The sequence below is a fragment of the Carcharhinus amblyrhynchos genome, chromosome 23 (assembly GCF_965287045.1).
Source record: "Carcharhinus amblyrhynchos chromosome 23, sCarAmb.v2.hapA, whole genome shotgun sequence".
In the NCBI taxonomy this organism is placed as follows: Eukaryota; Metazoa; Chordata; class Chondrichthyes; order Carcharhiniformes; family Carcharhinidae; genus Carcharhinus; species Carcharhinus amblyrhynchos.
The window spans coordinates 45,205,059-45,232,935 of record NC_137346.1 but is presented as its reverse complement, the minus strand read 5'-3'; the positions used below and the strand labels follow the sequence as shown (position 1 = coordinate 45,232,935).

The 27,877-nt window shown below is 44.8% G+C and overlaps 2 protein-coding genes across 3 annotated transcripts; one reads left to right on the top strand and one right to left on the bottom strand.

Moving 5' to 3' along the window:
* Nucleotides 1–1,197: 1,197 nt before the first annotated feature.
* Nucleotides 1,198–20,586, bottom strand: derl2 (derlin 2). 2 transcript variants are annotated; one of them, XM_080210520.1, is made up of 7 exons: nucleotides 20,480–20,586; nucleotides 16,604–16,669; nucleotides 15,667–15,740; nucleotides 15,343–15,436; nucleotides 13,657–13,870; nucleotides 9,742–9,832; nucleotides 1,198–5,843 (listed from the first exon to the last, which is right to left on the bottom strand). In XM_080210520.1, exons 1-7 carry the CDS (start codon nucleotides 20,570–20,572, stop codon nucleotides 5,738–5,740), a joined length of 738 nt encoding a protein of 245 aa, XP_080066646.1. In that variant the 5' UTR covers nucleotides 20,573–20,586; the 3' UTR covers nucleotides 1,198–5,737. The 2 variants fall into 2 exon arrangements, with proteins under 2 accessions (XP_080066646.1, XP_080066647.1); XM_080210521.1 differs by having other exon boundaries at nucleotides 13,675–13,870.
* Nucleotides 20,587–20,657: 71 nt separating this feature from the next.
* Nucleotides 20,658–27,791, top strand: mis12 (MIS12 kinetochore complex component). The gene is made up of 3 exons (XM_080210636.1): nucleotides 20,658–20,732; nucleotides 22,854–22,960; nucleotides 26,741–27,791. The coding sequence occupies exon 3, from the start codon at nucleotides 26,749–26,751 to the stop codon at nucleotides 27,433–27,435; it is 687 nt and encodes a 228-aa protein (XP_080066762.1). The 5' UTR covers nucleotides 20,658–20,732; nucleotides 22,854–22,960; nucleotides 26,741–26,748; the 3' UTR covers nucleotides 27,436–27,791.
* The last annotated feature ends 86 nt before the right edge of the window (nucleotides 27,792–27,877 follow it).

Genomic DNA, 27,877 nt, shown 5'->3' with positions numbered 1-27,877 from the left:
CTTTGGAGAGGGTGCAGAGGAGGTTTACCAGGATGTTGCCTGGTATGGAGGGGAGGTCCTATGAGGAGAGACTGAGGGATTTGGGGTTGTTTTTGCTAGAAAGAAGGCGGCTAAGAGGGGATCTTATCGAAACATATAAGATGATTAGAGGTTTAGAAAGGGTGGACAGTGATAGCCTTTTTCCTCGGATGGAGAAAGCTAGCACGAGGGGGCATGGCTTTAAATTAAGGGGGGGTAGTTATAGGACGGATGTCAGGGGTAGGTTCTTTACCCAGAGGGTGGTGAGGGATTGGAATGCCCTGCCTGCTGCAGTTGTAAATGCGCCTAGTTTGGGGGCGTTTAAGAGATCCATGGATAGGTTTATGGATGGAAAGGGATTGGTTTAGGTTAGAGGGTCATTGTTTTTTAACTGGTCGGCGCAACATCGTGGGCCGAAGGGCCTGTTCTGCGCTGTAATGTTCTATGTTCTAGAACAAGAGGGCAGTTACCTGGGAACACCACCACCTGAAGGTCCCCCTCCAAGTTGCTCACCATCCTGACTCTGAAATAAATCACCGTTCCTTCCATGCCGCTGCGTCAAAATACTCAATCTCCCTCCCTAACAGTACTGTGGGCGTACCTACACCTCAGAGTCTGCAACAACTCAAGAAGGCAGCTCACCACCACCTTGTCATGGCATGATAGGATGAACAAGAAATGCTGACCCAGCCAGCGACACCCACATCCTGTAAATTAATAAAGACAAATGACCAAGAGCAATGTGGATTTCTGAAAAATACACACAGGTGATATTGTAATAATGAGGAAATGGCAGACTTGCTAAATAATCACTTTGTATTGTTCTTCTCTGTGAAAGAATAATATACGAGAGATACAACAAAAAGGAAAAATAGATCAAGGGAAGATACTTATCAGATTTAATACAAATAAAATACTGATCCTGTGTTAAATAATAAAATCAAAGGTAGAAGAATCTCCAAGGTTACATAGAACATTACAGCGCAGTACAGGCTCTTCGGCCCTCGATGTTGCGCCGACCAGTGGAACCAATCTAATGACCCTCTAACCTAAACTATTCCAATGTTATCCATATCCACTGACCATTTGAACGCCCTTAAAGTTGGCGAGTCCACAACTGCTGCAGGCAGGGCATTCCACACCCTCTGAGTAACGAACCTACCTCTGACATCCGTCCTATAATTATCACCCCTCAATTTAAAGCTATGTCCCCTCGTGTTAGCCATCACCATCCGAGGAAAAAGGCTCTCACTGTCCACCCTATCTAACCCTCTGATCATCTTCTTCAACCACAACACTCCATCATCACTCAATCTAATGACCCTCTAACCTAAACTATTCCAATGTTATCCATACGCCTATCCACTGACCATCTGAACGCCCTTAAAGTTGGCGAGTCCACAACTGCTGCAGGCAGGGCATTCCATGCCCTTACTACCCTCTGAGTAAAGAACATCCATCCTATAATTACCACCCCTTAATTTAAAGCTATGTCCCCTCATGTTAGCCATCTGAGGAAAAAGGCTCTCACTGTCCACCCCATCTAACCCTCTGATCATCTTCTTCAACCACAACACTCCATCATGTTGGCACAGTGGTTAGCACTGCTGCCTCACAGTGCCAGGGACCCGGGTTCGATTCCCGTCTTGGGTCACTGGCTGTGCGAAGTCTGCACGTTCTCCTTGTGTCTGCGTGGGTTTCCTCCCACAGTCTGAAAGACAGGCTCGTTAGGTGCATAAGCCATGTTAAATTTGTTTTTTAAGGGTGTAACAAGTATGAAAGATAAAGGGAAAGCAGTAAATATGGTGTATTTACACTTTCATAATGTATTTGGTAAGTTTGCACACCAGAACAAAACTGGGGCCCAGTGAAATCGAGGTTAATACCAAGGATTCAGGATTGGTTAATGTAGATGAAACAGAATGGAAGAATAAAAGGGACTTTGCTGTGTTTGTAGTCTGTACCTAGACAGGTACAAAAAGGGTCAGCAGTACTTAAGCCTCAGCTAGATACAATCTTAATAATTTAAGAGTGGTGACCTAAAGGAAACAAAATTCTTCAGGAATAGACATTGAGAAAATATCTCCCCTGGCTGGGAAACTAGGACACAGTAAGAAGTCTGACAACACCAGGTTTAAGTCCAACCGATTTTTTTGATAGTAAACTCACAAGCTTTCGAGGATTCCCTCTTCGTCAGGTGAATGAAGAGTTCCTCAAACTAGAACACAAATTTGAGTTCTTCAAACTAGAACACATGGTCACAGTCTCAGAATAAGCAGTCAGCAATTTAAGACTGAAGAGAAATGTCTTCACTCAAATATTTGTGAATCTTTAGAATTGTCTATCCCAGGGAGTTGTGAATGCTGAGTTATTGAATATATTTAAAATATACTTTTGGGAACTGAGGGATATGGAGACAATTATCGGAAGGTGGAGTTGATGATCAGCCATGATCTAACTGTTTGAGACGCTAAATGTTCTCCTTCTGTTTCTATAATCCTTTGTTTGGTCACTGTTATAATGTCTGAATGTACACTCAACGAATTGACACAAATGTCAATGTGATAAATGATCAGATATTTAACGGTTGTGGGATTTTGTTTTTATATTCACCCTACAGGACAAAAATAGTTTCTGTTTAAATGTCTCACCTGCAAATAGAGCAGCACAATGAGGTGAAACATCAGCCTGGATGGTGTGCCCAATGATCTGCAGCAGGATTTGAACCTTACTGAGTTAGGGGTGAATGTTACTGTGTGTCAATGTCAGCTGTGGGAAGCACTTTCATTTCTGAGTCAGACATCTGTGGGTTCAAGTTCCACAAAATAAGTCCAAACACTAGCAAGTGTGTGTTGCATTATCGGAGGTGCTGTTTCTCTGATGTGACACTTTCTGCTCTTGTGTACAGAAAAATCCCATTCCAAAGTGAATAGCTTATCCCTGTTGTCCTGGAAAATATTTAACCTGCCAAAAACATTATTAAAAACAGGTTATCTGCTCATTAATACATTGCTGTTTGTGGGAGCTTATACTACAAAAGTACTGTATTGGCAGGAAAGCACTGAATTCCTGAGGTGAAAGGTGCTATTTAAATGCAAGTCACTCCAGATTAGGTCACAACTGGCATTCCCCCACTCAACTGGTTTCTAAAGTCCCTCTCCTTCAGGGAGCTATAGGTACAGTGACTGTCGTATCTTAGCCCCCTCCTTCTGGGAGATACAGGTACAGTGACCGAGATATCTCAGTTCCTCTATTGTCTATCTGACTGGTGCCTTGCAGGCCCTCTCCCTCACTCTGGGCTTCCTCAGTCCCTCAGACTGAACCTCCTCAGTCCCTCAGACTGCGCTTCCTCAGTCCCTCAGACTGAACCTCCTCAGTCCCTCAGACTGAACCTCCTCAGTCCCTCAGACTGCGCTTCCTCAGTTCCTCAGACCAGGCTTCCTCAAGTCCCTAACTCTCTAGGTATATTTACATATCGAGTTGCAGTAAAGGTTGAATCTGTGTAAAGAGGAATCTCGAGGGGAGGAAAGAAATACTTTAACTAATAAAAATGAATTCCTATCACAAAGTTTAAAGTGACTAGAGAATATCTAAATAGATAATGAGGCCGAACACTATAAAATGACATTGAACGATTTAAACAGGAAACCCATCAGCTCTCTGTAAAAAGAGACAGAGAGATTATACTCAACTTAACAATTATAAAGCTGTCAGTTTATGGGAATCATTTTTTATGAATAAAAACATCCAAAGTACTTTAAATTTGGCATAAGTGTGAATTGATTAAGTATTTCAATGCATCTGATACATGCCCGCTAGTCCCAGGCCCCTGAGTCCTGGCTACAGACTCATTTCCACTGGTACTGGCTACAGGCCCCTGGATACTCGCTACGGGCCTCTGGGTACTGGCTACAGGCCTCTGGGATACTGAACCTCAGACAGGCACAGAAGATCCCACAGAGAGCTCTCTCCAGTGTCCAGACCACCTGATAAAAGGTCATCAATCTGCAATGTTAACTTTGTTTCTCTCTCCAGGTGTTTCCTGGCCGTTTGATTATTTCCAGCATTTTCTTATTTGAGATTTCCAGCATCTGCAGTGTTTTGTATGAGGATGTTGAAGGGCCATCAATCTCCTCTCACCTCACAGCCCTTTTGTTCCTCTGCTGATAGTTCTTTAGAACCACAGAATCCCACACTGCAGAAGGAGGTCATTTGGCCCATCGAGTCTGTACCAACCCTCCAACAGAGCATCATATTCAGTAACACCCTCTCCAACCTATTTACCCCACTAATCACTTGAGCCTACAAAGCTTGGGATACTGAGGGGCAATTTAGCATGGCCAATCCACCTGATCTGCACATCTTTGGACTGTGGGAGGAAACCCATGGGGAGAACGTGCAAACTCCAGACAGACAGTGACCCAAGGCCAGAATTGAACCCGGGACCCTGGAGCTGTGAGGCAGCAGTGCTGACCACCGTTGTGGTAACAGTCTCGTGCTCACAGCTTTTCCAACAAAGTGATCAAGGACCTAGGGATGCAAAACTCTGCTTTGTAAAGAAGTGCTGGGAACTCCAGCCTGGGATTAGCTTTCCTCAGTGTGGGGAACAGCTCAGTTGTGGGAAAGCGCAAACGCAAGTGTCCCACACACTTTATTTCCTGAAGTTAATCAAAGTGTGGCTGCATTAATACAGACCAGGCATACTACTTATTTAGAGTCAGTTTGTTTCAGACACTCTTTTATCGCTGGGAGTTGCTAACTTGTGGAAGAATTTAATGGAGAATTCGTTTACAGAAACACCACCTCAGCCCCCCATTACACGTGAGACATCTGGAACAGTCACATGCCTGTTGCGTGCTAAGAATATTTCAATTAGCAAGTACAGGTGCATACCATTCCCATGACTCAAGAGCAGCTTACACAGCAGTGTGGAGCTGTAAACCTTATGGCTAACAGATCACAAACAAATGTATTCTACCTTGATGTAGCCACGGGTATATGAACCTCGATGCCAGGCTCTGAAACTAAAAAGAGTACGAAGGTGTCCACAGATTAATGGTGGGTAGCTGTGGTGTGTTTGGCAAAGTTACACTCATCTGACACCAGCACAAAACAGGGAAAAGACTACTTTGTTGAACCAATACTGACATCTACAGGGTTCAGCCGTATACGCGCAGAACTGACAAAATACACCCATTGAATGATCGTTGAGGTCGTCTGTGCTTCAGTGACACATTCCTGCGTTAACCCTGCTGAGTACAGAGCAAAGACTGGCACTTTGCTCAGGAATCTGACGTCTCAGATCAGAGTGAGGTTGATGGCTCAAGGTCATTGTAAAAGAGTCATTTCAGCAGTCAGCAACTGTTTGTAAAAACCATCAGTTATATAAAAAAATATGGCTACACATTCAACCAAGGTGAATGTAATTTCAGAGATTTGATCTTCTGAGAGACAATTAATGTGAACACTCAGGTAATCCAGTTCGATAAATCTCATTGAAAAGTCAGTGATTCCAGTATAACAGATAACACTCGAGGCACTGTTGGCCAATTGTAATCTATCCTGCAGGAAGTGCTTGCTGGTTGTGGATCATTGGCAATCTGCGAGGTGGTATTTATTGAGCTGAACCAGGGCGTTGGAGAGCAGAAGGGAGACAAAAGAGAACAAATACATCCTTGGTGGTCCTGCAGAGAGAACGCTGTTTGCAGCTGGTTTGAGATTAGCCCCCGAGTCGTTGACCCTCGCCCCAGTTGAAACCCCCAGGTCGGTCCTCTGGCAGTGGGTTGTAGTTGGGATCTTCTTCAGGAATGTCGAAAACGGCTTTCCTGTCAGAAAGGAACAGAACCCATTCCTGGGATAAGTAACAGAAACGACAGCATCGCCCAGAGCCAACAGTAACACTCATACAGCCACAGGGAAACACAGAAACTAGGAGTAGGCCATTTGGCCTTTTGAGCCTCCTCCACCATTTTGATCATGGCTGATCATCGAATTCAATATCCTAATCCTCCATTCCTCCCATATCCCTTGATCCCTTTAGCCTCAAGAGTTACATCTAATTTATTTCTTTGGAATAAATTGGAAAAAATCTTGCCCGCAACTACTTTTTGTGGTAGCGAATTCCACACAGTCACCACCCTCTGGGTGAAGAAATACCTCCTCACCTCAGCTCTGAAAGGTTTACCCCTTGTCCTCAAACTATGTCCACTAGTTCTGGACTCCCCCACAATTGGGAACATTCTTTCTGAATCTACTCTGTCTAACCCTGTTAGAATTTTCGATATTTCTATGAGATTCCCTCTCACACTTCTAAACTCCAGTGAATACAATCCTTAGTCTCTCCTGCCATCCCAGGTATTAGCCTGGTAAACCATCGCTACACTTCCTCTACAGCAAAACTGCACACAATACTCCAAGTGTGGCCTCACCAATGCTCTGCACAATTGCAGCAAACATCCCTATCCCTATACTCAAATCCTTTTGCTATGAAGACCAACATATCATGTGCCTTCTTTACTGCCTGCTGTACCTGCGTGCTTACATTCAGCAACTGATGCACGAGGACTTTCAAGCTCTCATTGAGTATCCACCTCTCTCAATTTATGTCCATTCAACTAATAATGTCTTACTATTATCGCTACCAAAGTGGATAACCTCACACTTATCCACATTATACTGCATCTGCCATGCACATGCCCACACACTCCACCTGTCCAAATCACACTGAAGCATCTCTACATCCTCCTCACAGCTCACCCTTACACCCAACTTTGTATCATTTGGAGATAATACATTCAGTTCCCTCTTCCAAATCATTAATAAATAATATGAACAGTTGGAATCTTGGCACAGATCCTTGTGGCACCCTACTAGACACTGACTGCCAATCAGAAAAAGACCCATTTATGCCAACTCTTTGCTTCCTATCTGCTAACCAGCTTTCTATCCATCTCAAGACATTACCTGCAATCCCACATGCCTTAGCTTTACACAGTAATCTGTTATGAGAGACCTTGTCGAAGCCTTCTGAAAGTCTAAATAAACCACTTCTACTGATTCTCCTTAGTCAACTCGGCTAGTTACATCCTCAAAAAATTCCAATAGATCTGTCAAGTATGATTTTGTAAATCCATACTTTGTCTGATTATACCACTGCCATCCAAATTAAATCCTTGATAAAGGACTCTAGCAACTTCCCCAGCACCAACATTAGGCTCACTGGTCTATTGTTCCCTATTTTCTCTCTATCTCCCTTTTTGAATGATGGGCATATATTAGCTACTCTCCAATCTGTAAGAACTAGTCTAGAATCCAAAGAACTTTGGAAAATTGTACAAATGGATCTACTATTTCCAGGGCCATTTCTTTACATACTCTGGGATGAAGATTAGCAGGACCTGGAGATTTATCCACCTTCAATTCCAAAACCATTTCTCTACTAATGATGATTTCCTTCAGCTCCTCACTAAATCATGTTTCTCTCTTAGTGAAGACTGAAGAAAAGTACAAATTCAATTATTAAGCCATACCTTTACTTATGAATTCTCCCATTTCTGACTGTAAGGAGCCTACATTCGTGTTTGTCAATCTTTTTCTCTTTACATATCTATAGAAACCTATACAGTCAGTTATGCTCCCTGCTAGCTTACTTTCATACTCCTATTTTTCTCTTCTTAATCAATCGCTTGGCCCTCCATTGCTGAATTTTAAACTTCTCCCAATCCTCAGGCCTATTGCCTTTGCTTGCCAATTTAGTTGCTTCTTCCTCGAATCTGATACTACCTCTAATTTCCCTTGTAAGCTATGGTGTGGCCAGAATTCCCATAGCACTCTTGTGGCAAACAGGCATAAACAACTTCTGGAGTTTATCCGTCTGTTCTTTAAATGCCTGTCTACTGTCTTTCCTTTCACTGACGTTTCCCAATCTATCATGGCCAATTCATGCCTCATACCATCACAGAATTGAGATTCAGGACCCTGATCTCAGAATCAACTACATCGCTATCCTCCTTGACAAAGAATTCTACCATATTATGGTCACTCATCCACAAGAGTTCTCTCATAACTAGATTACCAACTAATCTTTTCTCATTGCACAACACTCAGTCCAAGATGGCCTGTTGGTTCCTCAATGTATTGCTCCAGAAAACCATCCTGTATGCACTCCAAAAATTCCTCCTCTATTGTACTGTGACTAATTTGACTCTCCCAATCTATATGCAGATTAAAGTTGCCCATTATCACAGGTGTTCCTTTAACACATATATCTCTGATTTCCTGTCCATTGCTTTTCCCAACATTACAGTTTGGTGGTCTGTATACAACCCCCACCAATGGTTTTTGTCTCTTGTTGTTTCTTAACTTGACCCATATAGATTCCACATTATCTATGCTAATATCTTTCCTAATAGCGTATCAATATCAGGGGGGCTGGAAACAGACAGGCCAGAAGTAACATCACACGGTCAAAAGAACAGCGTGCAGGTAAAAAGAGAGGACTCAGCCAGCTTTACTTGTGGAATAAATCCAGCAGGAATAAAGCTGGATTCAGGATACATTCCACAGGTGAATAAAGACAGCAGTGCTTTGTTCCAAACGGACAGCAGGATGGGAGCTATCCAGGGATGGGGCAGTGGGAGATTTGCTTCTGGTTAGGATTTGACACTGTCCCTGTTCACAGCTATCCAGCTACAGCTAGCACAGTGCCTCCGTTTTCTGGGAAATTAGCAGGCTAGCTCTCTCTGGCAGCTCTTAGCTCTCAAGGGAATCTAGTGTTCTTGGCTAATCATGCCTCTGTGGTCAAGAAGCTGTGGAATATGTTGGCAGCTCTTGTTTGTATCAAAAACAAGTAGATTGCTGAAGCAATCGCTCAGGTAAGTTTGGTTAATCGGAGGGAGATAGGTAGCAAATCCCAGCTCTGTATCCATGTGTTGCACGATGTGTGTTGCAAAGATTATGAATCAGCTGAGGGGTAAAGAAGGGCTCCTGCCTCTAAACCAGCAGCAAGAAATGCCTACAAAAAGATCATCACAAGAACCTCTCTGGAAATCTCACCTCCTCCCATAACAGACATCAACTCCTCCTCACCCAAGCCCCTGGAGCCCTGTTTACCCCTCTACCTGAGTGTCTCATCAATATGAAGAGATGGGATAAGGAGCAGAGCTGGAGAAGGATGGAGTGATTGACTGTGAGGAGGACAGTGAAGAAGAGAGTGCTGCAGTCACAAACAGGTTTATCATTAATTTGATCAGAACAGTCTTGGGTCCAGAATTTAAGCTGGAGTATGTGTGAAGAGAAGGGATTAGGGCAGTAGCAGTGCATTGAGAGGGAGATTGGAGACAGGCTATTATTTCTACAGGCAACAGAATTTATGTTTTGAAGTATAACCCAACAAAATGATGGAGGGAGTAGAGTGGTTCACACAGCGAGATACCAGTGGAGAGACAAAGCAAATCAAATGAAGCACTAGCACTCATGAAGATTTTCCATTTTCAAGACTGCAGAAAAGCAGATTCCATTAAACTATTTACTAACATTTGATCCTTAGTTCATGTAGTGCTCTATATACACAGATGCAGTCTGTAAGATCACTCAGATACTGCTATATATACACAGATACATGAATGACTCAGATACTGCTGTATACACACAGAAGCGCTCTGTGAGAACACTCTGTTACTACTTCCGAAGATAGAACAATTGCTTCAATAAAAACTGACTTACAAAATATTTGGAGTCTTGAGCAGGCGACCTCCACCAGGTTGGTTTGGAAATACATCTTCCAAAAAGTAGTAGATATGGCCGACAGCGATCCCTAAAATCAAACAACAGCCAGGTAAAGCACAAAACAGCACAGCACACCTTAAATTACTATCCCATGTTTCTCAGGAAGGAACATTGTCACTCGGTCTTGACTCCTACAGATCAACTTGCCATGTGTTTTCACACCTCCATGAGTCATAAAACACTGGAGGCCATGCAGCCCATCAGGCTGGTCTAATCAGGCCCACTCCTCTGTTCCTTAACAAGATATCTGCTGAACAGATGAAACAACTTGTGCAAAAAATGTTTCCTCCGCAAGGTTTAGTCAGTTAACTATAGAACCCTACAGTGCAGAAAGAGGCCCTTCGGCCCATCGAGTCTGCACCGAACACAATCCCTCCGAAGCCCTACCCCCATATCCCTACATATTATACCCACTAATCCCTCTAACCTACACATCCCTGGAGACTAAGGGGCAATTTCTTAGCACGGCCAATCAACCTAACCCGCACATCTTTGGACTGTGGGAGGAAACCGGAGCACCCGGAGGAAACCCACGCAGACACGAGGAGAATGTGCAAACTCCGCACAGACAGTGACCCGAGCTGGGAATTGAACACAGGACCCTGGGGCTGTGAAGCAGCAGTGCTAACCACTGTGCCACTGTGCCGCCCAAAATGTAAAGCATTTATTATTTCACAGAAAGCCTCCGAGGGTGATGTCGGAGCAATGATAACATGCCTTTAATAGCGAGGTTCAGACAACATTGAGCAATGAACTGAAATCTAGCAAATTTCCCTTACCCGACATGAGGAAGCTTAATGTATGTTTCTGCCCGATTTTGAATGAGGGACCTTTCACGTGTTAGTCCAACGTGATAACCACTGCACTACGGAAACAGTTATCCGAACTCTTGACGGAAATGGTTTCTCTATCTGTTCAGAATCCCTCCTGTGACATCAGCTGCACATTTTACACGTTCAGCGTGGTGACAAGGAGGATTTTTTGGGCACTTGGCCTTGTGGCCAAGGTTTGGCAGGGATCAGGTGCCAAGGGCCTAAATAGCTGAAGGCATGGCCAACAATTCTGCAGCAATTAAAATGGAGTCAGAGTTAGCAGAGTACAGATATGCTTGAGAGTTGTGAGGCTGGAGATGACAGAGACAGGGAGGGGCAAGATATGGAAGAATTTGAAATCAAGGGTGAAAAATTTAAAATTAAAACATTGCTGAGAATCAACATTGGTAAATGAGCACTGGGATGATCGGATATTGACAGCAGAGTTTGGCAGAACTCACAGGAATCTGAAGCTTGCTTGAAATAAAGCTTTGAGCATTTAATTTTTATTCTGTTTTAAAAATATTTTTGAAAAAGTGGAGTGTCTTGAAACCCTTCAGCTAAGGAGTGAGTGTCTTGGAAACCCTTAGGCTAAGGAGTGTTGTTAAACCTGTCCAAAAGGTTTGACAGAAGGAAGGAATGGGTCTTAAAGTTTTGGCAATTAGGCGAGAGGTCAAAGAGCATGACCCTGAGGGGTTGTCAGTACACGACAATGGTACAGAAGGGCAGGATTTGGATTCCTTTGATTCTGGAAACAGTATTGAGACAATCTGACAGGACAGGAGCAGATTGTACAGAACCTCCACTGAGATGCATTTCCTAGCTGTGAAAATACTGATTATGTGACGGAAAGGAAAATGAACTGAAAAAACAGAAGGGTAAGCAAAATAGGATGCAGAAATTCTTGGGATTTTCAATCCTGTAGTGACATTTCTCTGAGTTTCTATTCAGCTAATGGATAACTCCCAGAAATGTGGGATTTTCTGACAATACCAAAGACAGCAGATAATGACAAGTGAGTTCATAGGCTACCCAAAAATAGATTGGATTACCATCAAACTCTAGTTTCAAATGTTGCTGTGACTTTAAAATGATGGGAAGCATGATTTGAGGCTGCAATTCAGAAACAATACTGCTGGGAGGTAAAGGAGACAGGTGGCAGCATTAGACAGGTTCCATTCCAACATGAAAACAGTAGCAAATGCTGATTGGGTCTGCTTCAGGCAAAGGAAGGACGGAACTACTGGGAGTAAATGGCAGGTAACTGAACAGTGGAAGGGAGTGGAGGGAAGGGATTTGTACTCAAATTAGAGAAAATAAAGGTGCAATATGGGAGACTGGGGATTGAATGAAGTTAGCAGAAGGTGAGAAACTCGTTCAGTTCTTTGTGGAACTGCTTTCTGCATCAGAGTTTATTTTAGTCCAATGAGAGATAGATTGTGTTTAACTTAGTTCTAGGGAAGAAAGTGGGACAAGGAGAGCATGTAAAGAGTGGAGAACAAGTGAGACAAGGAAACAGTGACCAGAATGTACAAAGCAAAATCGAAAATGAGATCAGCCAAAGAGAAATGTAGTTAAGTAGCAAAAAATAAATGATTCCAATGAAATGAGGAGAAAACTGGGCCAAATAAAATGGAAATGAATGTTATTTAAGAAAGATGATTCACGCTTAGGTTAGACAGGCCAGGAAGTAATGTGGGATCTTGCATGTAAAGCTGAACCACAGTCAATGGAAGGGGAACTCAGTGAACTCATGTTCTTCCCCATTTAGTCAACTCCACATAAGAATCAAAGACCAATTAATGTACAATACAAACTGCAGCTTAGAACCTTCTAAGAACCTGCTGCAGTGTGATGAGCTGATGGAACATTTGAAAAGGAAATATAAAAGATAAGGGAACTATTGCGTGTGCAGAGATTATGTTATTGAGAAGCCAAGTGACCAATCTAAAGAATGGCTCAAGCTGCTGAGACAGATTGGAGAGCTTCCATTTTAAATCATTAAAGAGTCTAGCATTGTTCTTTCCAGATATCCAGAACTGTGACCACCTCAATTTCACCGGAGTTTGTGTGTTAAGGAGATACACATTGGACAGCAGACATCACGTTGAAAAGTGAGTGAGACTCAGACTAGGTAGGCCATTAAAGGAGTGTTTGATACCAAGTTTATCCAGTGTTGGAATTGGCTGCTTTTGATTATTTTGTTTTTCAACTGCCGACTAACTGGGGAAGAGGGTGATGCAGCAAGGTTTACATGGAATCAAAAGAGAAAATGCTGGAAAACCTCAGCAGGTCTGGCAGCATCTGTAAGGAGAGACAGGAGCTGATGTTTCGAGTCCAGATGAACTGTTGTCAAAAATTGGTTTTAGAGGGTCATCTGGACTTGAAACATCAACTCCTGTCTCTCCTTACAGATTCTACCAGACCTGCTGAGATTTTGCAGCATTTTCTCTTTTGGTTTCAGATTCCAGCATCCACAGTAATTTGCTTTTATCCAAGATTTACGCATAGCTTGGCCAATTCTGGTTGATTAGCAGTTCCCAACTAAGCAAATGCTAGAAGCAAAGTCCTTTCCCAATTTGTCTGTTTCTTTCTGGTTTTATGGGTATAATGGTGGCAGGATCATGGAAGTCAGATATATTTCTCAAAAACAGTACCTTACAAACAAGACAAGGCCATTCAGCCCATCTTGTCCAGTAGAACCACCTATTTGACCTGGTCTTATTCAACCAAGCTCCCACATCTTTCTCTTGCGAATACAGCTCCATTTCCTTTTATTGTGGCTCCTACCTATATCTCCAATCAGGCATTCCTCATCTTATCAAACAACAAAAATATTTCTGCCCATTTACTGATTATCATATATTTATCTCATCTTGTCACCTACACATTTAATATCTGGATGGAGAATAGCATCAAGTGTAAACGTAGAGCAAATCTCTGCTGTTTGCTCCCTAGATGATCAGATGATACAACGCGCACGTTCGGACACTCTGAAATTCAGGGAAAACCCCTCACGCATTGTTTGGTGTTGCTTTACCTGACGTTGTTCCCTTACCGAGTAAATCCACTATGATGGAATTACCAAGCAACAACGAGAAGCCCATCAGTACCCACGGCAGGAATGGAGCCTGAAAATTAAGCAGTCCAAAAAAGTTCATCCTGACATAAGGATTCCTCCTGCTCCATATGTACACAAGCATTATGGTAAAGGCCTGACCCAGGAACACCAGATTGACAAACAAACCAAAGACCTGGCACAAAGTTAAGGAGTATAATGGTTAATATTTTCAACAGGATTATCGGAATTCTGTCCTTCTGTAGGATAATGAGAACGGACAGGCAAAAGAGGGGAGATGCAAAAGCAGACAGAACAGGGACAAGGGTAAGCTACGCGAGAGGGAGCTTCCGGGTGCAGACAGGCTGAGGGAGTGTGGTGAGGACAGTTATGGGGAGAAAAGCGGGAGGGAGAAGAGCTCTCCCTGGTTACCCATTTATTCAAGGGACTACTGTGTACATAACACTAAGGTTCAATAATTTCCCTTAACTCTTCATTATGACCTTCCCTTGTGCTAGACCAAAGTATTCAATGAAGCAACTTGACCTGAAAAAGCAGCACTCGAAAGGAAATCTTTTAAGCGTTAAAATAAATAAAATTTAAAATGTATCCATCAGTCAATGCTACAGCCATGACGTTAGGGAAGATTAAAGAGATGCATTGAGAATCTGTTTCAAGCACTGCCAATCTGTCTTCTACTATTCTACTTTATACCTAAGATCAACTAAGATGTTATCAGAGCTACACAGACAAAAATAAATCTCCTGATACATCATCTGGGATAGTAGTGGATTTAAAATCAACCCAAAACCATGAATTTCCTAATAGTTCAGCTGCAAAGACCAGTGGACAGTTGATTCGTACAAAGGGTCCCGAGTCTGATTCACAGTCCGAGTTGATTTTTTTGGGGAAATAGCAGTGTGGTGGTAATGGCAAGGGATAGTAATCCAGGGGTCAAGGCTAATGGTCTGGGGACATGGGTTCTAATCCCAAACAGCAGCTGCTGGAACTTAAACTCCAATCATAATCTGGAACTGAAAACTAGTCTCAGTAATGATGACCATGAAACCATTGTCGATTGTTGCAAAAACCTAACTGATTCGCTAATGTCCTTCAGGGAAGGGAATCTTCTGTCCTTACCCAGTCTGGTCCAGAGCCACAGCAATGTGGTTGACTCATGACTGTTCTTTGAAATGGCTGAGCGAGCCACTCAGATCAAGGGCAATTAGGGATGGCAACAAACACAGGCCGTGTCAGCGACACCCACATCCCATGAGAGAATTAAAAAACAACAGGGGCCAGTGGGAAGGCATTATTAGGCTGCTGGGGCTGTGGGGAGTAGTGTTGCCGAGGTTGAACCCAGTGATTGATGCTGAGAAAAAACTGATTAGCCTAAGCCAGGAGTCACCCACGTTAGAATAGTTTGACTGGACACATTGAAATGAGGTATCAGAGGGACATCAAGAGCGTGCGAAAGGGAGAAAGGGAGTAAGTGACAGAAAGCTTGCTTGTCTTGTGCAAATCTATAAATCATACAGCATCTAGAATGCCTGCATTTTCAAACCTTATTATCTCTCAAATCTCACACTGAAATATCCCATTAATTTATTAATACCCACAGGTAGTTTGATGATATAGAATTATAAAAATATAAAAGCCAAAGGATACGGTCATTAAAAATCCACCAAAGAGAAACATAAAAACAAAATCTGCAGTTCGACCCCTAAATGACCCTTCTTCAAGCATCCGACAATATCGATATCTGCAGTTAATGGTTAAGGAAAGGCAAGGTTTATCAAAATAAATGAAAGCAAGTAGAAAATGTTTCTGGAGAGAGTAAAACACTGCCCTGAAACTGGATTTCTTTGTCTGTCACTCATGTAATTTGTAAATAAACACTTTTCCATCATTAGCAAAAATCAAACAATTCAATTCTGATTCCAAAAAAACAGTTTCCTGAAATGCGTCACTTCATCAGATAGCAAAGGATACAGGAATATCATATTAAACAAAAAGTTAAATCCCACTGTGCCAAAAAACAGGAAATTTGTAATTAATCTCCAAACCTAGAAGAAATAAAAACGTGAGTTAATATTAGTCCGCAAATCCAGCTGACACGTAAAGGAAATTTTTTTTGTCACTCCTCCCTTCAGTCAGTAGCTGAGTCACAACTTCAACACATCTTCTGTCTTATCAAAGACAAAGGAATTTCAATAACATGGTTTGGCAATATAGCCTGTGCCCTGGTAACACGAACCTACATCCTGGCAACACCAGCCTGCATCGTGGTAACACCAACCTAATACTTAATGGTAACATCAACCTAATCAAAAGGTACTGCCAATCTACACCCTGGTAACATCACATAGTAATGCCAGCAGCACCCTAGTAACAGCCTGGCAATGCCAGTTTGCACGCTTCCAATCACCTGTGTGAACCATACTTGTGACTAATTATGTATCACAGCTTTGAGGGGGATCTGGGAGCTGACAATGAGATTTAGCTTTGGAAAAACAGTGGTAAGGTGGGAAATCAGCAAATAACTTCTTAAAGATGCTATAGCAGTCAATAAAAGTCAACTTACAGGAATAATTTTAAATTCCTACTATTCAGCTGATAATCCACAAAGTGGTGTTTGCTACCAAATAAACCTGTCGGACTTTAACCTGGTGTTGTGAGACTTCTTACTGTATCCACAAAGCTACCAGAATTTGCGTAATTTTCTGATATTGCCAGAACAGGGGACTACAAATACTACCTAAACCAGTAACTATCAGTCCACTAGATCTATGCTGAGATGAAGATAAGCCTTACACTACTGCACGCATTGGCACATAACGGCAATAAGTGTCACTGCACTGGAAACATTCATAATGGTCAGTATATATTGTCCATGTATAATAAAACATTATGGGAAAACTGCACTTACCTGATAGTGTTTAAATATTAACTCTGGATTGAAATATAGCTGGAATGGTGTGATTATTTCTAATTGCTGAAAGAAATAAAAAAAAATTATTAATTTCATTAAGACACAAAGGATGATGCATTTAGAAAGCACCTTTCCTATTCTCAAACCACCCTAAAGCAATTTACAGCAATCCAGTGCTTTGTAAAGTGCTGTCACTGTTGTAATGTAGGGAAATATAGCAGCAAACTCCCAAAAGTAGTGATCAGACTTAACATACTGACTGGCAACATCCAATATTCATTAGGGTCACATCATTCACATAATGGGACGAATGGCCGCATAGTGGGACCACCACAAGGTGCAGAGGTATAGGGGATTCCATTCCATATTCATAATAGATAAGTGCATTGTGTGCTGTGGGAAAGGCTACAGATTACTTTGAGAGCAACTAGCAGAAATCCATTTGGGAACCCAAAACAAGGAAGAGAAAGAGTATGCTGGAGCTCCAGGGGGGAAATCATAGAGCAGCATGGGGAAATGGTGGAGTGCTAATGTCACTGTGCTGGCAAATCCAGAGGCCCAGGCTCCCACTGGACGAACAATCCAGGGGCCCAGGCTCCCACTGGACTAACAATCCAGGGGCCCAGGCTCCCACTGGACTAACAATCCAGGGGCCCAGGCTCCCACTGGACTAACAATCCAGGGGCCCAGGCTCCCACTGGACGAACAATCCAGGGGCCCAGGCTCCCACTGGACGAACAATCCAGGGGCCCAGGCTCCCACTGGACGAACAATCCAGGGGCCCAGGCTCCCACTGGACGAACAATCCAGGGGCCCAGGCTCCCACTGGACGAACAATCCAGGGGCCCAGGCTCCCACTGGACGAACAATCCAGGGGCCCAGGCTCCCACTGGACGAACAAACCAGGGGCCCAGGCTCCCACTGGACTAACAATCCAGGGGCCCAGGCTCCCACTGGACTAACAAACCAGGGGCCCAGGCTCCCACTGGACTAACAATCCAGGGGCCCAGGCTCCCACTGGACTAACAATCCAGGGGCCCAGGCTCCCACTGGACTAACAATCCAGAGGTTCAGCCTTATTCAAGGTGGACAATTTGTGCCTCAACAAAGCTGGGACCAATGGCCTTGAGGAAAGGTTTTGATGAATGTAGTTGGGGGTGGGCACCAGGAGAGAGAACAAATCAGGTGAAGGAGAGCTTTACAAAATCATTTTCAGGATAACAGGCTTGAGTTACTTTGAAAGATTGGAGAAGTTGGGACTGCTCATCCTGGAGAAGGCTGAGAGGCGATTTGATCAAAGGTCGTGAGGGGTATGAACAGAGAAGAATAGAGAGACACTGCTCCCATTGGCGGAAGGATTGAAAACCAAGTGATGCCAATTGAAGGTGATTGGCAGAAGCAATGGTGACAAGAGAAAGAAGCAGTTTGGACCTAGAATGCACTACCCTAGAGGTGGAGACCAATCAAATCATGGCTTTTAAAAAGGAAATTGGGTAAGCATTAAGCACCTTAAATAAAATTGACGGTGACAAGGAAAGGGCAGGGGGATAGAATGAACTGTCAAGCTGAATGGCGTTCTGTACTCTAACCATTTCATGAGGAGGTCTAATGAGTTACTGCAATGTGAAATACTTCATCAGAGTTGCTGCATGATTTGAGAAGGGAGAATATAAAAATAAGAGGGCTCAGAATGACTGGATCTTACCGAGCTTGTCTTCAATTCAAATAATTTATGGACTCAAATGTAACATTTAAATGTTTAAATGTAAAAGCATTACTGTTACTTTGTAAACCCAGCGTCAAATCTCCACTTGATAACATTGGTAGACAGTTTTGATCTGTGTTCACCTGTCTCCCACTCACCAGCCAGTTCACTTTCCCACATTTAGTTCTATCTGATCTGCCCATTGCCCCGTCTGTACAATGGTTCTGTTGTCTCCTGTCCCTCTGTGTTCTATCTGATCTCTCTGTCCCCTCTGTGTGATTTGTTTATTTGTGAAGGTGGCATTGATATAAAAGATCAACAATGATCTAGTTAAATGGTAGAGCAGGTTTGAGGATAGCTCACTCCTACGTTCTTGAAATGTAGACATTGTTTAAAAGACTAACATTTATAGCCTGTTGCCAAATGCTTGTGAGCAGGTGACGGTAAGCCACAAAACAGTGTTTTGTTCGGCCATTTCAGAGTCAACCACATTGCTATGGGTCTGGAGTCACACATTGGCAGATTTCCTTCACCAAAGGACAATGATGAGCCAGATGGGTTTTTACAATAATCCAGCACTTTCCTGGTTGTTTTTTTAAAATGAGTCTCTTCTTGCATCCTTTTTTAAACTACTTAAGTTTAAATTCTCCTAGTTGCCATGGAGAGGAATTTGAAGTTGTATCACTGAGTATTAATTCAGCCTCTGAGTTCCTAGTCCAATAACACGACCTTGTAATCTATCTCATCCATCCATTCCCTCTCTCCACAGTAGCTGTATCTCAGATGCATGAAAACTGTTCATCTAAACAGCCAGTCAGGTCAATTTACACATAAAACAGAGAAGGTAGAGTCAGCATTGAGGCCATTCAGTCCAAATCGATTCTCCTAAAGAACAATCCAGTTAGACCTAATCCATCAGTTTCCCGTAACTGTAATTCTCTTCCATCATATATTTACCAATTTCCTTTTGAAGGCTCAATCCTGCATTCATCACCCTCAGGTGCTTAGTTTCAAACATCAACATTAGTTCCAAACACTAACCAATCATTGCCTTAAAACATTTATCTTCACATCACCTCTGATCCTCCTACCAAACACCTTAACTCCATAGCATCTGATCAGCTATCAGCCATTGGAAAGTTTCATTGTATTTACTATCTCAAAATCCCATTGTGATTTTAAACAGCTCATTCAAATCTTCTCAGAGACAAGATAACCCCAGCTTGTCAATGTCATTTTAATCCCTCATGTGTGAAAGTATTCCAGTGAATCTCTTCTCAAAGGTCTTAAATCTCCTAAAACATGGTGCTCAGTTTTGGTGACAGTACCAGAGTGTTTGTACTGTAGGCCACATACATAAAGCATATAAATAGAAAGCATTACCTGACATTTTTTAAAGACGTTTATTTATTAGTGTCACAAGTAGGCTTATATTAGCACTACAATGAAGTTACTGTGAAAATCCCCTGGTTGCCACAATCCGGTGCCCGTTTGGGTACACTAAGGAAGAATTTAGCACGGCCAATGCACCTAACCAGTATGTCTTTCCCACCGTGAGAGAAAACTGGAGAATCCTGAAGAAACCCACGCAGACATGGGGAGAACTTGCAGATTCCGCACAGGCAGTGAGTGACCTAAACTGGGAATCGAGCCCAGGTCCCTGGCACTGTGAGGCAGCAGTGCCAATCACTGTGCCACCCGTGGGAAACATTAATTTAAATCCTCTCTGATCTGCAAACCGGCCAATTTAGTATCCATACTGTTACTGTCACACTATGGGGATCAATTTGCAAATAAGCCACAGGTTTCCTGGAGGGGGGGAGGGGGGGGGGGAAGGAAGGGGGGAATAGGGGGGGATAGGGGGGGAAGGAAGGGGGGAAGGAAGGGGGGGATGGGGGGAAGGAAGGGGGGGGGAGAGGGGGGGAAGGGGGGGGAGAGGGGGGGGAAGAGGGGGGGAGAGGGGGGGGAAGGGGGGGGGGAGGGGGGGAGGGGGGGGGGAAGGGGGGCACCTCTCCCATTGCTGCCTGCATCAGATACTCGACAGCCCCCGTGTAGGGACAGATCCGGGAATAACATTCCCGGTCTCGCACTGAGAGCACCACCCCCCCCACCCCGGAACAGCCCGTGTCCAGTTTTCTGTCTCCCGCCCCCGGCCCGGACCCTCGTACCACGGCGGCGGTGGTGAGGACACAGGCGGTGGTGTAGGCCCGGGTCACCAGAGGGATCTGCAGGTATTCCTGCTGCAGGCTCTGATACGCCATCTTCCCAGCGGCCCCCCACGCGCCACTTCCGGCCTCGGAAGAAGACGTCACGCCGCGCGCGGCGTAACGGGCCACTTCCGGGTCACCAACCCCGCCTCCTCCCAGCCGGAGGCAGCGCGCATGCGTGAGCGCGCCAGAATTTCAACGGTGGAAAAGTGAGGTGAGAGAAAATATCAAAAATATAAAATATATAAAATATATAAAAATATATACAGAGGGAGTGGGGGGAGTGTTTGTGAGGGTTTGTGTGTGGGGGGGGTGTGTGTTTGTGTGAGGGGGGGTGTGTGTTTGTGTGAGGGGGGGTGTGTGCTTGTGTGGGGGGGGGGTGTGTTTGTGTGAGGGGGGGTGTGTGTTTGTGTGAGGGGGGGTGTGTGTTTGTGTGAGGGGGGGTGTGTGTTTGTGTGAGGGGGTGTGTGTTTGTGTGAGGGGGGGTGTGTGTTTGTGTGAGGGGGGGTGTGTGTTTGTGTGAGGGGGGGTGTGTGTTTGTGAGGGGGGGGGTGTGTTTGTGTGAGGGGGGGTGTGTGTTTGTGTGAGGGGGGGTGTGTGTTTGTGAGGGGGGGGGGTGTGTTTGTGTGAGGGGGGGGTGTGTGTTTGTGAGGGGGGGGGGGGGGGTGTGTTTGTGTGAGGGGGGGTGTGTGCTTGTGTGGGGGGGGGGGTGTGTTTGTGTGAGGGGGGGTGTGTGCTTGTGTGGGGGGGGGGGTGTGTTTGTGTGAGGGGGGGTGTGTGCTTGTGTGGGGGGGGTGTGTGTTTGTGTGAGGGGGGGTGTGTGTTTGTGAGGGGGGGGTGTGTTTGTGTGAGGGGGGGTGTGTGTTTGTGTGAGGGGGGGGTGTGTGCTTGTGTGAGGGGGGGGTGTGTTTGTGTGAGGGGGGGGGTGTGTTTGTGTGAGGGGGGGGGTGTGTGCTTGTGTGAGGGGGGGGTGTGTTTGTGTGAGGGGGGGTTTGTGTTTGTGTGAGGGGGGTGTGTGTTTGTGGGGGGGGGATTTGTGTGAGGGGGGGTTTGTGTGAGGGGGGGTTTGTGTGAGGGGGGGTGTGTGTTTGTGTGAGGGGGGGGTGTGTGTTTGTGTGGGGGGGTGTGTGTTTGTGGGGGGGGGATTTGTGTGAGGGGGGGTTTGTGTGAGGGGGGGGTGTGTGTTTGTGTGAGGGGGGTTTGTGTGGGGGGGGGGTGTGTTTATGGGGGGGGTGTGTGTTTGTGTGAGGGGGGGGTTTGTGTGGGGGGGGTTTGTGTGAGGGGGGGTGTGTGTTTGTGTGAGGGGGGGTGTGTGTTTGTGTGAGGGGGGGTGTGTGTTTGTGTGAGGGGGGTGTGTGTTTGTGTGGGGGGGGTGTGTGTTTGTGTGAGGGGGTGTTTGTGTACGGGGTGGTGTGTTTGTGTACGGGGGGGTGTGTTTGTGTACGGGGGGGTGTGTTTGTGTACAGGGGGGGTGTGTTGTGTTTGTGTACGGGGGGGGTGTGTTGTGTTTGTGTACGGGGGGGTGGTGTTGTGTTTGTGTACGGGGGGGGGTGGTGTTGTGTTTGTGTACGGGGGGGGGTGGTGTTGTGTTTGTGTACGGGGGGGTGGTGTTGTGTTTGTGTACGGGGGGGGTGGTGTTGTGTTTGTGTACGGGGGGGTGGTGTTGTGTTTGTGTACGGGGGGTGGTGTTGTGTTTGTGTACGGGGGGGTGGTGTTGTGTTTGTGTACGGGGGGGGTGGTGTTGTGTTTGTGTACGGGGGGGGTGGTGTTGTGTTTGTGTACGGGGGGGGTGGTGTTGTGTTTGTGTACGGGGGGGGTGGTGTTGTGTTTGTGTACGGGGGGGTGGTGTTGTGTTTGTGTACGGGGGGGTGGTGTTGTGTTTGTGTACGGGGGGGTGGTGTTGTGTTTGTGTACGGGGGGGGTGGTGTTGTGTTTGTGTACGGGGGGGGTGGTGTTGTGTTTGTGTACGGGGGGGTGTTGTGTTTGTGTACGGGGTGGGGGTGGTGTTGTTTGTGTACGGGGGGGTGGTATTGTGTTTGTGTACGGCGGGGGGGGGGTGTGAACCAGGGGGTGCGGGAGCGTGTAAGTGTGTGTGTCAGTGAGGGACGGGGAGGGGGAGTGTTTTAGTGTGGGTGAAGATGAGGGAGCGTGTATGTGTATGGGAGAGGGGGCGAATGTGTGTGTGTGGCAGAGGGCGGGGGAAGAGTGTGCAGCTGGGGTAGAGCACGTGGCTGGGGTAAAGGGAGGGAGGGGGAGAATGGGCGTGGGAGGAAGGGGGAGAGGCCTTGACAAAGGGTCATCTGGACTCAGCGTCTGCTCTTTTCTCTCCTTACAGATGCTGCCAGACTTGCTGAGATTTTACAGCGTTTTCTCTTCTGGTTTCAGCTTCCAGCATCTGCAGTAATTTGCTTTCATCCAAGGTTGCAAGGGGACCTGATAGAGGTGTGTAAGATTGAGGGGTACAGACCGAGTGGATAAGAAGGCACTTTTTCCATTAAAGTTTATGTATTAGTCATTAATACTGCAACAAAGTTACTGTGAAATTTTCCTAATCGCCACATTCTGGTGCCTGTTCGGGCCAATGCACCTAACCAGCACATCTTTCAGACTGTGGGAGGAAACTGGAGCACCCGGAGGAAACCCATGCAAACGGGGAGAATGTGCAAACTCCACACAGGCAGTGACCCAAGCTGGGAATCCAACTCAGCTCCCTGGCGCTGAGGCAGCAGTGCCAACTACTGTGTCACTGTGCCGCCCAGAAGTCAATAACTAGGATGCATAGATTTAAGATGCGATAGAAGGCTAAGATGTGAATTGAAGAGAAACTTTTTCATCCAGAGGGTGGTGAGAGTCTGTTGGAACTCACTGCCTGAAAGGGTAGCTGAGTGAAGAAGTATTTAGATATTCACTTGTGCTGTTGTAACTTCCAGGGCTGTGGGACAAGCACTTGAAATTTGGATTAGTATAGTCTGATTTTTGACTGGTGTGAACATGATAAGCCAAATGGCCTTATATGTCTGAATGTAAAGCACCACTTTCTACCTCCAGTCTGAAAAATTATGAGTATCATAACTCACTCTCTGTCCTGAAGCCAGTTCTGATCCAGCTGACATTGATCTCCTATTAGCCTCAATTTTGTTAACCAGCCTTTCATGCAGTAATTTGTAATTTTCTTACAGTTGAGATAGACAACATCCATTCTCCAACCTTCTGTTATTTCATCAAAAAATTCAATTCGTCTGGGGTGATCTGCAAATCCATGTTGGATCTCCTGAATTAACTCAAACCTTTCTCTTTGCTTCTAAAGCCTTAGCTGCCCTGGAGTTACTGACCTGTATTTATCTGGGATATCCTCTTGTCACTCTCCAACCCTCTGGCACCTTAGGTTATGATAAATCTTTTTGTCTTCACCCTCACTTTCTTCAGCAGTCTGGGATACAAAGCATCTGCTGTAATTCACTGTAACATCGCAAGACTGAGAGGGTTGAATGGAGTTGATGCCGAGAGGCTGTTCCCCCGGCAGGAGACTCTTTGCCTCAGAAGAGGTCAACCTGAACTGGAAAATCGAAAAATCGGTACTAACTATTGGGATTGAGGGCAAATGAGTCCCCCGGGCCTGATGGCCTACATCCTAGGGAATTAAAGGAAGTGGCGGCAGAATAGTGGATCCATTGGTTATAATATTCCAAAATTTCCTGGACGTGGGAAAGGTTTCAGTGGATTGAACATAAGAACTAGGAGCAGAGTGGGTCATTTGGTCCCTCGAGCCTGCTCTGCCATTCAATAAGATTGTGGCTGATTGTTTTTTTATGGACTCAGCTCCACTTATGGACTCAGCTCCACTTACCTGCCCGCTCACCATAACCCTTAATTCCTTTACTGCTGAAAAATGTATCTTTTCTTGCCTTAAAAACATTCAATGAGGTAGCCTCAACTGCTTCACTGGGCAGGGAATTCCACAGATTCACAACCCTTTGTGTGAAGAAATTCCTCCCAACTCAGTCCTAAATCTGCCTCCCCTTATTTTGAGGCTATGCCCCCCAGTTCTAGTTTCACTCGCCAGTGGAAACAACTTCCCTGCTTCTATCTTATCTATTCCCTTCATAATCTTATGTTTCTATAAAATCTCCCCTCATTTTTCTGCATTCCAATGAGTATTGCCCCAGTCTACTAAATGTCTCCTCATAAGCCAACTCTCTGAACTCCAGAATCAGCCTAATGAGTCTTCTCTGCACCCCCTCCAGTGCCAGTATATCCTTTCTCAAGTAAGGAGACCAAAACTGTACACAGTACTCCAGTCGTAGCATCACCACACCTTACACAGCTGCAACATAACCTCCCTGTTTTTAAACTCCATCCCTCTAGCAATGAAGGACAAAATTCAATTTGCCTTCTTAATTAACTGCTGCACTTGCAAACCAACTCCTTGAGATTTCTGCACAAGGACACCCAGGACCGTCTGCACAGCAGCATGCTGCAATTTTTTACCATTTAAATAATAGTCCATTTTGCTGTTATTCCTACGAAAATGGATGACGTCACATTTACCAACATTGTACTCCACCTGCCAGACCCTCGCCCACTCACTTGGACTATCTTTATCCCTTTGCGCACTTCTAGCATCCTCTGCACGCTTTGCTCTGCCACCTATCTTAGTGTCATCTGCAAATTTTGACACACTACACTTGGTCCCAACTCCAAATCGTCTATGTAAATTGTAAACAATTGCGGTTCCAATACTGATCCCTGAGGCGCACCACCAGATAGCCAACCAGAAAAACACCCATTTAGCCCAATTTTTGCTTTCTGTTAGTTAACCAATCCTCTATCCATGCTAATACGTTATCCATAACACGTGCACCTTTATCTTATGTAGCAGTCTTTGGTGCAGTGCTTTGTCAAATGCCTTCTGGAAATCCAGATACATCACATCCACAGGTTCCCCATTGTTCACTGCACATGTAATGTTCTCAAAGAATTCCTGCTACCCTCTGTCTCCTGTGGCCAAGCCAGTTCTCTACCCATCTAGCCACCTCTCCTTGTATCCCATGAGTCTTAACCAACCGTCCTATATCTCCCACTTAAGAAGGCTTATAGTGTGCTGGCGTTTATTAACAGGGAGTTTGAGTTTAAGAGCTGTGGGGTTATGCTGCAACTATACTGGACCTTATTGAGACCACATGTGGAATATTGTGTGCAGTTCTGACACCTCACTATAAGAAGGATGTGGAAGCATTGGAAAGAGTGCAGAGGAGATTTACCAGGATGCTGCCTGGTTTGGAGGGTAGGTGTTATGAGGAAAGGTTGAGGGAGCTGGGGCTTTACTCTTTAGAGCTGAGGAGGATGAGAGGCGACTTAATAGAGGTTTATAAGATGATGAGGGGGATAGATAGAATGCACATGCAGAGACTATTTTCTTGGGTGGATGTAGCTGTTCCTAGGGAGCATAACTATAAGTGGTTTATGGTGGGAGATATAGGACGGCTGTCCGAGGTAGATTCTTTAGTCGGAGAGTGGTTGGGGGGTGGAATGCACTGCCTGCTGTGATAGTGGAGTCGGACACTTTAGGAACTTTCAAGCGGTTATTGGATAGGCACATGGAGCACACCAGAATGATAGGGAGTGGGACAGCCTGATCTTGGGTTTGGACAGAGCTCGGCACAACATTGAGGGCCAAAGGGCCTGTACTGTGCTGTACTGTTCTATGTAATTATGTTGTAACATGGAAACCAGGAAGGGAAGTTGAGTGGCTGACAGTTAAGTGAGAAAAGGATTGAGGGAGCAGGAGATGGGTTTCATCAACAAGCTGAGCTTAGAGAGTGCCTTAAATGACAGAAATCATCAGTGTAGATTTACTTGGATGATGACAGCCAGAGGAAACTAGTGAAGTGGAGGGATTGTTCCACAAGAGCAGAGCAGACTGCGGAGACTGAACAAATCATTAAAATGGTATTAATTTTGATAGAGTAAATGGTGAGTCACAGCTATATCAATATTACTGAGTGAAGGAAGTTTAGAGGAATGCCTTTACTCATGATTGTGACGGAGGATGTGAGAAAAGTTATTATATAAGCTGGGGGATATTTTCTTCTGTTTGTATAGATAGGCACTTTGATAGTGAATGTCATCTGAGATCTTTCTCAGGCCAAGTTTACTGATATTTCATTATTCAGTGTTCTTGATTATCTTAACATTTCGTCCCTGCATAAACTATTTTTCCAGGTTTGAAAATGGCCGACAGTCTGATGACTTATGAGACCCAATTCTTTGGGTTTTCCCCCCAAACCTGTGTTCTCAGGGTGTCCAGTGGGATCCAGGATTCTCTCCTTGATGTCATGCTGGTTGTAGAACGAGTCATTTTCAAGAAACTGAAGGAGATGCCAGAGAACACAATAACTCCATCTCAGATCCGGGTCTGCACAGAAAGCTTTCTTCAACTGATGAAAGAACGCTTTGACATGATCTTTGAGAGGATTGAGCAAGGGATTCTGCAACATATCTTTTACATTCCTGAAAATATTCTCCTGCCTGAGGACAGAGTCCAGGAGCAGTACCCCCACACCGAGGAAGAGTGCAAGGAGCTGCAGGCTGAAATAAGTAAGCTGGAGCACAACTACAGGTGTGAAATAATGGCTAAACAAACCCTTCAGGCTGAGCTGGAAGAACAAAAACTGATTGAGCTGAAACTCGAGCAGAGAATTCACTGGTTTCACAACCTGGATAATACGTGGAAGAGTAATGCAGTCAGCAATGTTCCTGAGAGCCTGGCCTTTGTTCGGGAGTTAACTCAAAAGGTCCCAGCTGTGCTGCAGAAAATCCAAGAGAAATACAAGGATGAGCTAAAGAACTCACGAGCAGTCAGTGAGAATGAACAGGAAGAAGAAAAGGAAAGCAGAAGGAAACGACTGAAACTATAATGGCATTTAACCCTGATCCTCATTTCCACCCCAATCTGAGGGGCTACAAGATTTCTATCTGTGAGATGAACATGAAAACTCTGCATTCCTTGTGTAATTAGTCCAGCAGACAAAAATTGCTTAGAATTTGGCATCTTATTGGTCCTTGTTTGAAAGGTAGAAGGTTAGCCATCCATTGCCATGGCTGATGTATAATGTGTGATAGTGACTGCAGCACAAGGAGGAGCATTATCCTGTATCAAATCTATTTAGTAAATAACTCTGGGCTCCTGAGCAACTTGAGAGTGTTTGCAGGAGACGGTATATGAATTCAGTATTGATCACCTGTGAACAGAAACTTTATAAATAAAACATTACATGCGTAACCTGACTTTCATTCAAGTTTCTGGGTATTCACTAAGTATTTACTGGTAGTGTAGAGTGTGATATTGAGTCTGGTTTT

What these genes read in the sequence shown, in the direction of transcription:
- derl2 (XM_080210520.1), bottom strand. Translation starts at nt 20,572, where the DNA reads ATGGCGTATCAGAGCCTGCAGCAGGAATACCTGCAGATCCCTCTGGTG. An exon ending in TAATATTTAAACACTATCAG is followed by an intron (nt 15,741 to 16,603) that starts GTAAGTGCAGTT and finishes TATTTCTTCTAG; the next exon opens with GTTTGGAGATTAATTACAAA. An exon ending in TTGTTTAATATGATATTCCT is followed by an intron (nt 15,437 to 15,666) that starts GTATCCTTTGCT and finishes CATTAACTGCAG; the next exon opens with ATATCGATATTGTCGGATGC.
- mis12 (XM_080210636.1), top strand. Translation starts at nt 26,749, where the DNA reads ATGGCCGACAGTCTGATGACTTATGAGACCCAATTCTTTGGGTTTTCC.